This window comes from Delphinapterus leucas, chromosome 12 (assembly GCF_059928025.1).
Source record: "Delphinapterus leucas isolate spDelLeu-1000000601 "Yukka" chromosome 12, BTC_Dleu_Yukka2, whole genome shotgun sequence".
Classification (NCBI taxonomy): domain Eukaryota; kingdom Metazoa; phylum Chordata; class Mammalia; order Artiodactyla; family Monodontidae; genus Delphinapterus; species Delphinapterus leucas.
Genome location: NC_143140.1, coordinates 64,511,760 through 64,524,524, shown reverse-complemented (window position 1 = coordinate 64,524,524; position 12,765 = coordinate 64,511,760). Strand labels below are relative to the sequence as shown.

At 36.8% G+C, this 12,765-nt stretch overlaps 1 protein-coding gene across 8 annotated transcripts in view; it reads right to left on the bottom strand.

Moving 5' to 3' along the window:
- Positions 1-12,765, bottom strand: part of L3MBTL3 (L3MBTL histone methyl-lysine binding protein 3) — a 125,924-nt gene that overhangs the window by 47,071 nt on the left and 66,088 nt on the right. For all 8 annotated transcript variants that reach the window (XM_022556443.3, XM_022556421.2, XM_022556448.2 and 5 more), the window contains 3 exons: positions 8,923-8,999; positions 5,918-6,003; positions 4,053-4,163 (listed from right to left, as the gene is read on the bottom strand). In XM_022556443.3, the coding sequence (XP_022412151.2) occupies positions 4,053-4,163; positions 5,918-6,003; positions 8,923-8,999 (274 nt within the window). The remainder of the gene's footprint in view (positions 1-4,052; positions 4,164-5,917; positions 6,004-8,922; positions 9,000-12,765) is intronic.

Here is a 12,765-nt window from a genome sequence, read left to right as displayed (position 1 = left end):
AAAAGGAAACAGAAGGAAAACTATCACTGGTGTCCTCAGATAAGAAACAATATTGCTTCAGGAAATAAAAAGAGGATGCCATTTTGAAAGGGGGGAAGGGAGAAGACTAGAAAATGAGAAAAAACTCTTGAAAATTAAAAAAAACATAGTTGTAATTAAAAATACAATACAGGATTTAAAAAACAGAGTGGGTATCTCTAAGCAAGTAGAAAAAAAAAATCAGAGAAGCATAAGAAAGAAAATATAAGAAAAATAGGGGGTCCACCCCAGAGGTTTAATACCAGAGTGTAGCAGGACTTGCAAAAGACAACAGTGAGAGAGAAGGAAGTCATCAAAGCAATAACGTAAGAACATTTCTAAAAACCAAAGGATATGAAAATCCACAGTGAAAGGGTATTAGTGCCCTGCATGATAAATGAAAAAAGACCCTCACACCAAGGCACGTCACCACAAAACATCAGAATATCAGGGACAAAGATGGTCTTGAGAGTTTCCAGAGAGAAAAGGTACATCACCTAGAGAGAAGGAACCCAGTGGCCTTGGATGTCTCAAAAACTAACACTTGGGCTTCCCTGGTGGCACAGTGGTTGAGAGCCCGCCTGCCGATGCAGGGGACACGGGTTCGTGCCCCGGTCCGCGAAGATCCCACATGCCGCGGAGCGGCTGCGCCCGTGAGCCATGGCCGCCGAGCCTGCGTGTCCGGAGCCTGTTGCTCCGCAACGGGAGAGGCCACAACAGTGAGAGGCCCGCGCACCGCAAAAAAACAAAAACAAAAACAAAACTAACACTTGGCGTGGGAAGACAGCAGAACAATGCTTGTAGTTTCTGAGGGGAAATGATTCTCTACCCCATCACAGTATGAATCAAGTGAAAGGCTAGTATATTGACATTTTCAGATATGCAAAGAGTCGAAAAATATGCCTTTCATACACCCTTCCTCAGAAAGATGTGTTTCAGCAAGGTAAGAGAGTATACAAAGAAGTATAAAGCATGAGACTCAGGAAAAATGAACATACAATATAGTGTGTTGGCAAAGAGGAGTCTCAGGATGAAAGCTGTGTGTGAGGCTGAGAGGGTAACCACGCTGATCAGAATAGGTGGCTGTTAAGCTGTGGGAAGAAGGGTTCAGGAAAAAAAGAAACATATAGATGCAAGATTCAAAAATACACTTGAGCTTTTTGACCAAAAGACTTGTCAGATTTATTGGAGCATTTGTTAAAATCTAGTAAGAACACAGACAATTTAAAATCAAAATAGAAATTAATTACTGACTCTAGGAAAAACAAAGTATCATAAGAAAAAGACTCCTTTGCTCAGCAGTGGACAAGATTTGTTTACAACAGTAAACATGGAAGAGTGAAAAAAAAAGAACAAACACTGTGAAATAATTACTGAAAGGATAAGCGGAAGGGAAGGATGACAAGATCTAAATCCTGAACTACCAAAACAGGAAGGAAATAAATATATTTAAAATTGATGGATTCAGAAATAGCAGAATGCAGCTACTATTTTTTTAAACTGCCGATCAAATGTCATAAGCAACAGCCAAAAGAGGTGAAAGTTCCTGCCTCTGGGGAACCAGAGGTGGGGATGGAGAGGGCAGAACAATCTTACGTTCTGTCACGAAAACATAAAAGACAAGAGCAAAAATATTCTTGTCATTTTTCTTCAACAGCAAAATACACCAGGTTTAAAAAAATTTAACTGTAATAACTCAGTGTGAAATATTATGTATTACATAACTTAAAAAGTTGATTTTATTTAACTTAAGAGTTGATTTTTATCCTTAGGAAACTTAAAATATTACACTACACTAATGACTTCGTCTCTATTTTCCGCTTTCTTGTCCTTCCTGAAAAAGAAAAAATAAGCATTCTTGCTATATCATCTCCCATATTATTAGAAAAACTTCTACTGTTGAAAGCGTCCTGTATTTTCACAAGTCTTTGATGAATCCTCAAATTGAGTTACTGTCACCTGTTCATTAACCTTTTGTGGACTTCATAAAAAAACAGATATTTGTCCACTGGTTTATGTTTAGCTATGAAATTCATTCCAGTATTCTAAAAGATGATTGTCAACTATATACCTCACTAGCCAGTTCTTTTTTGTGTATTAAAGATTGACCCAGATGTTGTACTGCAAAGAGAATTCAGCCAGAAGCAAAAAGAGCTGGATTTCTAGTCTAAACTTTTCTCATTAACTAACTGAACCATCCACTTTAGAGTATTTGACCCCTCTGGACCAAAATCACAAAAGTAATTTGTGTTCCTGAAACCTGATAATTAAAAAGAAAAACCTAATCACGTATAATCTTAACAGAAAATCACTGCCATTATTTTGCTTTGTTTATTTCCATAACTGCTTAAGTATGTGTGTGTGTGTATATATATATATATATATATATGTATACACACACACATATATATACACATACATACATATATATATACACACATACATATATATATTCTTTTAAAAGACAATACCAGACATTATATATAGTATTAAACCCGAATTTCTCACTTGCCAAAATTAAATATTTTTCTAAAATATGAACCAGCATGTAGACGTATAGTCATTTATTTTTACCCATCTCCCACTCTGCTTATTCTCAATGCTAAATACCATAAACCACTGGCTCTGTTATATCCTCCTTGCAGCTTTTATCTTTGCATATTCCTTTTGGTTATTCCTTTAACATAAATTCCTAGGACTGAAATTCCTGAATTAAAGGATAAACAACATTCTAAGACTTTTGATGCCTATCACCAAACTGCTCTCCAGAAAGGCTGAGACACTTTATACTTTCACCAGCTGTATATGGGAATAAACTTTCTGCACCTAAGCCAAAACACTTTTTTGTTTTCAATTCTGACCAATTTGATTTATAAAAATAATGTATTACTTAATTCTACATTTCTAAGGAAAACTAACAAGAAAACACACTTGAAAAAGATTAACACAGGTCTTCCATTACTTATAAAATTTTCTAAAATGTTATATGATTACACAATCTTAAAAACAGTGAATTAAATGCTAAAAGTTCTATTTTATGGAAATACTACATTTGTACAGGTTTTTCATGTTATTTTATAATTTATTTTCCTATATATTATCTCATTAGAGATTCATGAAGATCTGATTTATTATTATTTAAAGAACATGAACTTAGACTCCTATAGCTTCAGACCGTGACTTAGTTCTGCCACTGCCCATAATTAATAAGTAATTTATTCTGCACCTCAGCCTCATTGATAAAGTAATGACAATAACATAAATCTCCCACACTGCTATCACCACAAATATCAGATAATGGAAGAATATTCCTACCCTGTAAAACTCCATGTAAATCTAATGTCTTGCTGCTCTCATAACTAGTATTATTCTTAACAGAAATTCTAAATGATCCTGTGAGGTAAGTAGAAGGCACATCATTCTGGTTTGAGAGTGAAGTTAATGCTGAAGCCAGAAACAGAGACGAGAGCCTGAAGCTCCTCACCGGGAACTGCTACTACACTTCACTTTACCACATTTGGACGTGGACTGAACCCATCTTCTTACACGTTTCTTTACTTTATGAGAGGTACTTGACTTTTATTAATCCAACTCTAATAAAATCTGACTTTATTTATAAAGATATTGCTCTTAACTTGTCCTATATTAAAAAACAGGATATTCTGAAAAGTCGACATGCACTATACCCCATAAGAAAACACTGACCTTAAATATTTTTTAAAAAGAACACACTACTGGAAAATGAAGTATTATACCTTCTCCTGAATGGATGACCTTAATATGATGTATCTACTTTTTTCCTCCAAATATATACTTAAAATATTAAAAGCCAGTCATAATTAAAGAGAATACTTATGTAAAGTGAAAAAGTGGAAAAATACTGACTCACAAGGATGTGCGCAGCCACTTAATTTGCATATTTCTATGGCTTTACTACTTTGATTCTCGGACTTCACAAATTACATATCTGCTAAAGTTTTCGTCTAAGATGTCCTGTAAAAAAAGACCAAACAAAACCACAAGGGAACACTTACTTTTATTCGGTGATCATCCATGTCTGCAACTGTTGCTACTCTAATAAACATGGGATTTCTTTTGTCTATGACCTCAAGCTTCATTTTTTTCTGGAATCCATGTGGAGGTTTCTGCCATAACAGAAAATTTTTTACAGTGAGATTCAGAGGAAGGGAAGGTGAGCTCTATGTCACAAAGACAGAATTAAAAAAAAAAAAAATGAGTTATTAAGGAAACTAGCTTTTCAAACTCAAGTTCCTAGAATGGCTTTGGACCTCACTCTCCCTATTGAAAAAATAATCCCAAATCACATGGCCAAGCCCACAGGCAATAGAAACAGCCTGGGCAACTAACTAGTCACAGGAGCAAACAGAAAGCCAAAGATCTTAAGATGAAATTCAAAATACTATGGTTTTTTTGATTAGCCATAGGGATGACAAGTTTCTTCTCATTGGTTGGAGGTGTCTTGGCAAAAATCAAACATGAAAATTATTTTTAAAAAAGAGGGGAGAAGCTTCAAGTGGCAAAGATGAGACACAGAGATTAGAGGTGGTAGTGGGACCAAAAAGCAACAGATGTCTTTTTAAGAAGAGAATTAGCAATCAAGACATGCAAGATGGAATTGCTCTACTAAGAACAAGAATGAGAATGAGGACCTACAGCTACCCACACCTCAATACTCAGCAAAAACCCATCAGCCTCTGAAAAATGTACGGGCAGAAGGCAAGGTGATTGCTAATGGGTGTAATAAAAGTGTTACTGTGAAAATCAAGTGTGAAAATTATGTAAAGGATGCAGAACAATTAATGCAAGGTACCTAAAGACCAAACGAGAGAAATCTTAATTTTCCCTCTGATGTCACTGTGACACTAGATATGCAGACTGAGCTTGATGTAATTTTATCCAGTTCAAAGCAAAGTGCAAAGCAACTCTTCTTTGTACGAGGCTATGTTAAAGTTAGAGAGTCAGGTAAAATCCATAAATATGACATGACTCTAAACATTACTCATTTATAAATCCTGAATTTACTCTCAGATGGAATCATACAGATTCTTTGATATGGCTTTTCTTCATGTAATATAGTTTTTCTCTCAAAAATTTTGATGTTCTTTTCTTATGTATTTGGGTCCATGCCTACTAATTAATTCTATCATTAAACATCCTAGAAATTTATGCACGAAAGGATCCATTAAATAAAAATGTTGTTTATGACAGACTGTTCACATTTTTTTAAAAATAAAGTATTTAAAACATCTTTCTTTTCCTTTAAATTCATGGGAAAATACAAATTATAAAGATATATGAGATTTAAAAAATTTTTAAATACATTTCATTTCTTATTCCTCCCTTGCACACAACTGAGGTTAACTCTGAATCTTAATATGCAAGAAGCAATGACCCTGAGTTAGAAAGATACTATTATAAAAACAGATGACCTTGCATTTTGGTAGTCAAACATGCTGATTTATAGCAATGAAAGAAAAAAAAACAACCCAGCATCTCAGCTTGCCATAAACAAACCCAAAGGAATGATCAAATATAATTTTCATTATAAAGCAATATCTCGTCCTGTTTGGTCTTTCAGAATATCTAGCTGGAAAGACAGAAGTGTGCTGTACAACCGACTCACTGCAAAGCAATTCAAATATAAGTATTTTCCAAGGAGACTTTCAAGTCCAAAATGGAAGTATTTTTTAGATGCCGACAACAAAACCCCCAGTAACAATTTTGCCTTTCAAAATTGTAAAAATTCAGAAACAACTTCTTTGGTCTTCTGTTTCTCTCCTATTCCTGTTCACCAATACTCTTTCTGTTCTTAAATTTCAATGACTGAACACTATCATCAACACAAAGTAATCAAATATTGTAAAATATAATATCTCACCACTTTGAAAGCTCTTGCAGGAGCAGGTAAAGAATTGGTTTCTTCTAAGTACTTATCCCAAGAAAAATGTTTCACATTTGGATAACCTACGAAGAAAAACAGTAAATCCTGTCAGGTTTAACCAAGATGATAGTGAGAACCACAAACTGACCTATAAAATTATGAGATATTGTTATCATTATAATGAAGAAAATTATGTTCATATTACACAAAATCACTTTAAACTGGTTACACATTCAGAGCTACTTGTAATAATGAAATCATTTTCATCTAGATCATGATTTCTTTATTAACTTTTAAATGAAAATTTAATATATACAATTTTCATTCTCAGGTAAGGATAGTCTTACAACACAAAATACACACAAACATAACTACCCTTTAAAATCTAGCAATTTTACTTCTAATAATCTAGGAAAAATTTCATATGTGTATACAAAGAAAATGCATCATTGTTTGTAAATGTGAAAATGTAAAAACCAGTTAAATGACCATCAATATAGAAATGTGCAAAATATATATATATATACAGTAAGTGTAAAATAGAAAGCATTTATTAAAAAGAATGAGGCAGGTTTATATATATCAATATGTGAAATATTCCAGATAGTCATATTGTTAGGCCAAACAAATAAGTTAAAATAAATCATGGAACAGTATTAACAAAATGTCTAAAAACAAATATCCTTCCTCCCTCCCACCCTCCTTTTGTTTCCTCCAGAGTCCAAAACCCAGTAGGAAGCCATGAGTAGGAATTAATGTTGGCCCAGCAGGGTAGGAAATTGGCTACTTTATATAGTCCCCTTTATGGGGACTGAAAAAATAAGTAAATATACTGGAGACAATAGAAGCCAGATTTCTCAATGGCTAAAAAGAGAGGTATAAATATGAAAAGTGGAAAACCAGAATGAATTCAGTGGTGTTGGATGTGAATTGAAGCTAATGGTATAAATTCATGGTTTTCAATATCTACAAATGGATATAGAAATACACATAAATTTTTTATATGTTTACATAACTGTATTTCCTATGTCTACTGAGAGGCCAGAAGCAGCATTAGTCCAGCAGCAGTGAGCACACCTAGTGTCTAGGTCTTAGTGTCTAAATGTCATTCTCTATGAAAAGGAACCATGGAGTCTGGGAGAAATGGGTGACTTCAGGGTTGGGTCAGGGAAAGCACAAGATAAGCCTAGCTGTAGCAGAAAATAGGAAATTCTCCAAAAAATGATAAAAAAAAACATGTCAAAAGGACATAGAACCCAGCTTAAAAGGGCTCCCACTGGCCAAATCTGAGAAAATCTCGCCATAAAAATAAATAAGGTACTATAGTAATGGATGATAACCTATTGATGACAATAGTAATGTATGGGTCCATGCTGATATAAATAAACTGAATGATAAACAGGAAGATGAGAAAACTATTCTTTGCAGAAGAATGTCAACTAATTATGTACAAGGAATGATGGAATAAGAAAAATTACCATTTAGCAACTGTCTGAATAATAATTCACACTAGAAATATCAACAGATGCTAAAACTAGTGAGTGACATGGGAATGATGCGCAGGATATTTATACAATCTCAAAGTGTGTCCCCCAAATACTTATCAATTACAGAGAGAAAAAAAGTGACATCTGTGAAGAAGCCTGGTAACTACCACCTTGATCAATTACTAGTAAAAGTCAACCAGTAATGACACAAACGGACATGAACTGCCACGTGAGAGGATGCGATGAGAACACAGCACTGTTTCTGGGATATTCCTGCCAAAAATGCATACCCCGGGTCTAATCACGAGGAAGCACCAATCATGCCCAAATTAAGTAATATTCTACAAAATGACTAATCTGTAGTCATTAATTCTCAAGCATATGGCGGTCATAAAAGTCAAGCAGAGCCAAGTGAAGGAGACCAGAGAAATATGACAACTGAGTAATATGCCTGATCCTTTGGCTATAAATGACATCACTGGTACAACTGACAAACTTGAATGGGTCTCTGGTTCAAGGGTATAGATGAGCCATTTACTGTTCTTGCAACTTTTCTGTTCATTCTACTGAATCGTAAAAGTCCATGAAAGGAGACAGAAGACTTGGTAATCTGCCTCACGTCAGAAGTCACTAATAATGCCTCACACCACCCCTTCCCGGGGTACCTAACCCAGTGCTGTGAAAACACAGCCAGGAACCTGTTGCTCACTGGTCCTGTTTATTTACTGGATCCCTGATGATCACTAAAAGGATGATAAGAAAAAAAGGATCATTATCAAACTGGGAAATCCAAAAGAATCCTCACAGCAATTCAGATGGTGATAGTGGCAATCACTATTCACCACTCCTAATATGACATAAGCCACAGGACAGGACTCAGGAGGACTGAATGGGAGAAATCTTCCAGGCAGCAACACATTTGGGCCACAAAACCATTAATACCTTGCTTTAACACTTTACGGTTTATGTAAATGCTCTTTCATCTTCAAAACAGCTCTGTAAATCAGTAAAGGACAGGAGCTTTTATCTGTGAACATAGAAGAAAACTCAGAAAGTGGAAGGGACTCGCCTCTCCCATCACAGGAATGGTTGGTGCCCTGAGTGAGTAAATGATCAGGTACTAACTGAGACGCAGTATCAAGGAACTGGGGACAAGCCTAAAACTGACACCAGCTGGTAGAATGGAATAAGACAAGTATTTGAAGCTCCAAGCTGAGTCTTTATGCTTACATGCTGACCACACAACAGCTCCTAACAAGCCAAGGAGGCATCCTTTCCCTGTGATAATGACAATCTTCGTCACTCACAGGAGTATCCACAAGCAACCACATATACCACAGTGATGCTCTGTGTCAGCCAACCACCCGGTCATTTCATATAAGCAGTCGCCATGGCACATTAGTGATATGCTCAAAAACTCATTGCCTTATGATGAAGCCACAGAATCTGTTCTTTAGCACATGAAAATAAACTCAAATTGACATAACAAACAGTAGACCCACAATCAACACAAACCTGGAGGAGTAATAAGGGTTCTTCGATGTTCTTTACACCAACCAACTGGATGAATGTGTGGGCTAGAGGCTTCACACCTGTAGGTTATATAAATTTAACAATCGTAATTATCAGGATAAATTCTCAAATACTAGTAAAAGTTCAAAAATGTTAGAGATTGTGAACACCTCATACAGAGTTCTATTTTTTACAATCTATCTAATTTGAAAAAAATATTTGCTATACCAAAGGATTTTTCACTCTTCCAATATATTAGTACCAAGTAGATTTTTATCAGATACATATCGTATAAACTTGATACCAGGGAAATAGTTTTGTTCCCACACAAATTGTGTTATATTCCACAACTTCAAAAATAGCAAAAATTAAAAGATAATAAATTTGTGTGTGTGTGTGAGTGACGGGAAGTCCAGGACATTTGCAAGGTTTTGGGCATGGCCACTAGAAGAGTATACTTACCATTTTTTGAGACAGGAAGAATGCAAGCACAGCCTGACATTCCAAACAGTGAATGAAGAGTTCTGTTACTAACATGTTTAACAAACAGGTCAAGAAGTAGATAATGAGCACAAAAATTTGGAGTTCAAGGGCAAGATCAAGGCTAAAAACACATATTTAGGAGTCATCAGCATTTGGGATGGTATTTAAAGCCATGAGCAGAGATGTGACCATCCAGAAAATGAGTACAGAAACAGAAAAGAGAAGAGAAGAGACAAAGAAGTCCAAGAAGGAATGACTAGTAAAGTAAGAGAGAGAAAGAAAGATGAAATCGATTGGGTCAAATACTACTGTTAGGTCAAAGAAGAGACAAACAAGAACTGATCACTGGATTTACCAACATAAATATCATTAGTATAGTTGAAAAGAGTTGTTTTGGTGGAGCTAGGAATGGGACAGGGCAAAAGCCTGAATAGAATGGGTTTAAGAGAGAGGGGAAGGAGGAGATTGGTTCAATATGGCAGAGTAGAAGGATGTGCTCTCACTCCCTCTCGCGAGAGCACCGGAAACACAACTAACTGCTGAACGATCATCGACAGGAAGACGCTGAAACTCACCAGAAAAGACACCCCACATCCAAAGACAAAGGAGAAGCCACAATGAGACGGTAGGAGGGGCGCAATCACAATAAAATCAAATCCCATAACCGCTGGGTGGGTGACTCACAAACTAGAGAACACTTATACCACAGAAGTCCACCCACTGGAGTGAAGGCTCTGAGCGCCACATCAGGCTTCCCAACCTGGGGGTCCGGCACCGGGAGGAGGAATTCCTAGAGAATCAGACTTTGAAGGCTAGCGGGATTTGATTGCAGGACTTCGACAGGACTGGGGGAAACAGAGACTCCACTCTTGGAAGGCACACACCAAGTAGTGTGAGCATCAGGACCCAGGGGAACGAGCAGTGACCCCATAGGAGACTGAACCAGAACTACCTGCTAGTGTTGGAGGGTCTCCTACAGAGGCAGGGGGTGGCTGTGGCTCACTGTGAGGACAGGACACTGGCAGCAGAAGTTCTGGGAAGTAGTCCTTGGCATGAGCATGCCCAGAGTCCACCATTAGCCCTACCAAAGAGCTGGGTAGGCTCCAGTGCTGGGTCGCCTCAGGCCAAACAACCAACAGGAAGGTAACCCAGCCCCACCCATCAGCAGACAAGCGGATTAAAGTTTTACTGAACTCTGTCCACCAGAGCAACACCCAGCTCTACCCATCACCAGTCCCACCCATCAGGAAGCTTGCAGAAGCCTCTTAGATAGCCTCATCCACCAGGGGGCAGACAGCAGAAGCAAGAAGAACTATAATTCTGCAGCCTGTGGAATGAAAACCACATTCACAGACAGAATGAAAAGGCAGAAGACTATGTACCAGATGAAGGAACAAGATTAACCCCCAGAAAAACAACTAAATGAAGCGCACATAGGCAACCTACCAGAAAAAGAATTCAGAATAATGACAGTGAAGATGATCCAGGACGTCAGGAAAAAAATGGAGGCAAAGCTCAAGAAGATGCAAGAAACGTTTAACAAAGACCTAGAAGAATTAAAGAACAAACAGAGATGAACAATACAATAACTGAAATGAAAAATACACTAGAAGGAATCAAGAGCAGAATAACTTAGGCAGAAGAACAGATAAGTGACCTGCAAGACAGAATGGTGGAATTCACTGCTGTGGAACAGAATAAAGAAAAAAGAATGAAAAGAAATGAAGACAGCCTAAGAGATCTCTGGGACAACATTAAGCACAACAACATTCACATTATAGGGGTCCCCGAAGGAGAAGAGAGAAAGGACCAAAGAAAATATTTGAAGGGATTATAGTCGATAACTTCCCTAACCTGGGAAAGGAAATAGCCACCCAAGTCCAGGAAGCGCAGAGAGTCCCAGGCAGGATAAACCCAAGCAGAAACATGCCGAGACACACAGTAATCAAACTGACAAAAATAAAAGACAAAGAAAAATTATTGAAAGCAACAGGGGAAAAATGACAACCCACAAGGGATCTCCCATAAGGTTAACAGCTGATTTCTCAGCAGAAACTCTACAAGCCAGAAGGGAGGGGTATGATATATTTAAAGTGATGAAAGGTAAGAACCTACAACCAATATTACTCTATGTGGCAAGGATCCCATTCAGGTTCAACGGAGAAATCAAAAGCTTTACAGACAAGCAAAAGCTAAGAGAATTCAGCACCACCAAACCAGCTCTACAACAAATGCTAAAGTAACTTCTCTAAATGGGAAACACAAAAGAAGAAAAGAACCTACAAAAACAAACCCAAAACAATTAAGAAAATGGTAATAGGTACATACATATCAATAATTACCTTAAATGTGAATGGATTAAATGCTCCAACCAAAAGACACAGGCTCACTGAATGGATACAAAAACAAAACCCATATATATGCTGTCTACAAGAGACCCACTTCACAACTAGGGACACATACAGACTGAAAGCGAGGGGATGGAAAAAGATATTCCATGCAAATGGAAATCTAAGGAATGCTGGAGTAGCAATACTCATATCAGATAAAATAGACTTTAAAATAAAGAATGTTTCAAGAGACAAGGAAGGACATTACATAATGATCAAGGGATCAATCCAAGAAGAATATATAACAATCATAACATATATACACCCAACATAGGAGCACCTCGATACATAAGGCAACTGCTAACAGCTATAAAAGAGGAAATCGATAGTAACACAATAATAGTGGGAGACTTTAACACCTCACTTACACCAATGGACAGATCATCCAGGCAGAAAATTAATAAGGAAACACAAGCTTTAAATGACACAATAGACCAGATAGATTTAATTGATGCTTACAGGACATTCCATCCAAAAACAGCAGATTACACTTTCTTCTCAAGTGCACATGGAACATTCTCCAGGACAGATCACATCTTGGGTCACAAATCAAGCCTCAGTAAATTTAGGAATACTGAAATCATATCAAGCATCTTTTCCGACCACAACGCTATGAGATTAGAAATCAATTACAGGAAAAAAAACGTAAAAATCACAAACACATGAAGGCTAAACAATACGTTACTAAATAAGCAAGAGATCACTGAAGAAATCAAAGAGGAAATAAAAAATACCTAGAGGCAAATGACAACGAAAATACGACGATCAAAAACCTATGGAATGCAGCAAAAGCAGTTCTAAGAGGGAAGTTTATACCAATACAATCCTATTTTGAGAAAAATCTCAAATAAACAATCTAACCTTACACCTAAAGGAGCTAGAGAGAGAACAAACAAAACCCAAAGTTAGTAGAAGGAAAGAAATCGTAAAGATCAGAGCAGAAATAAATGAAATAGAAACAAAGAAAACAATA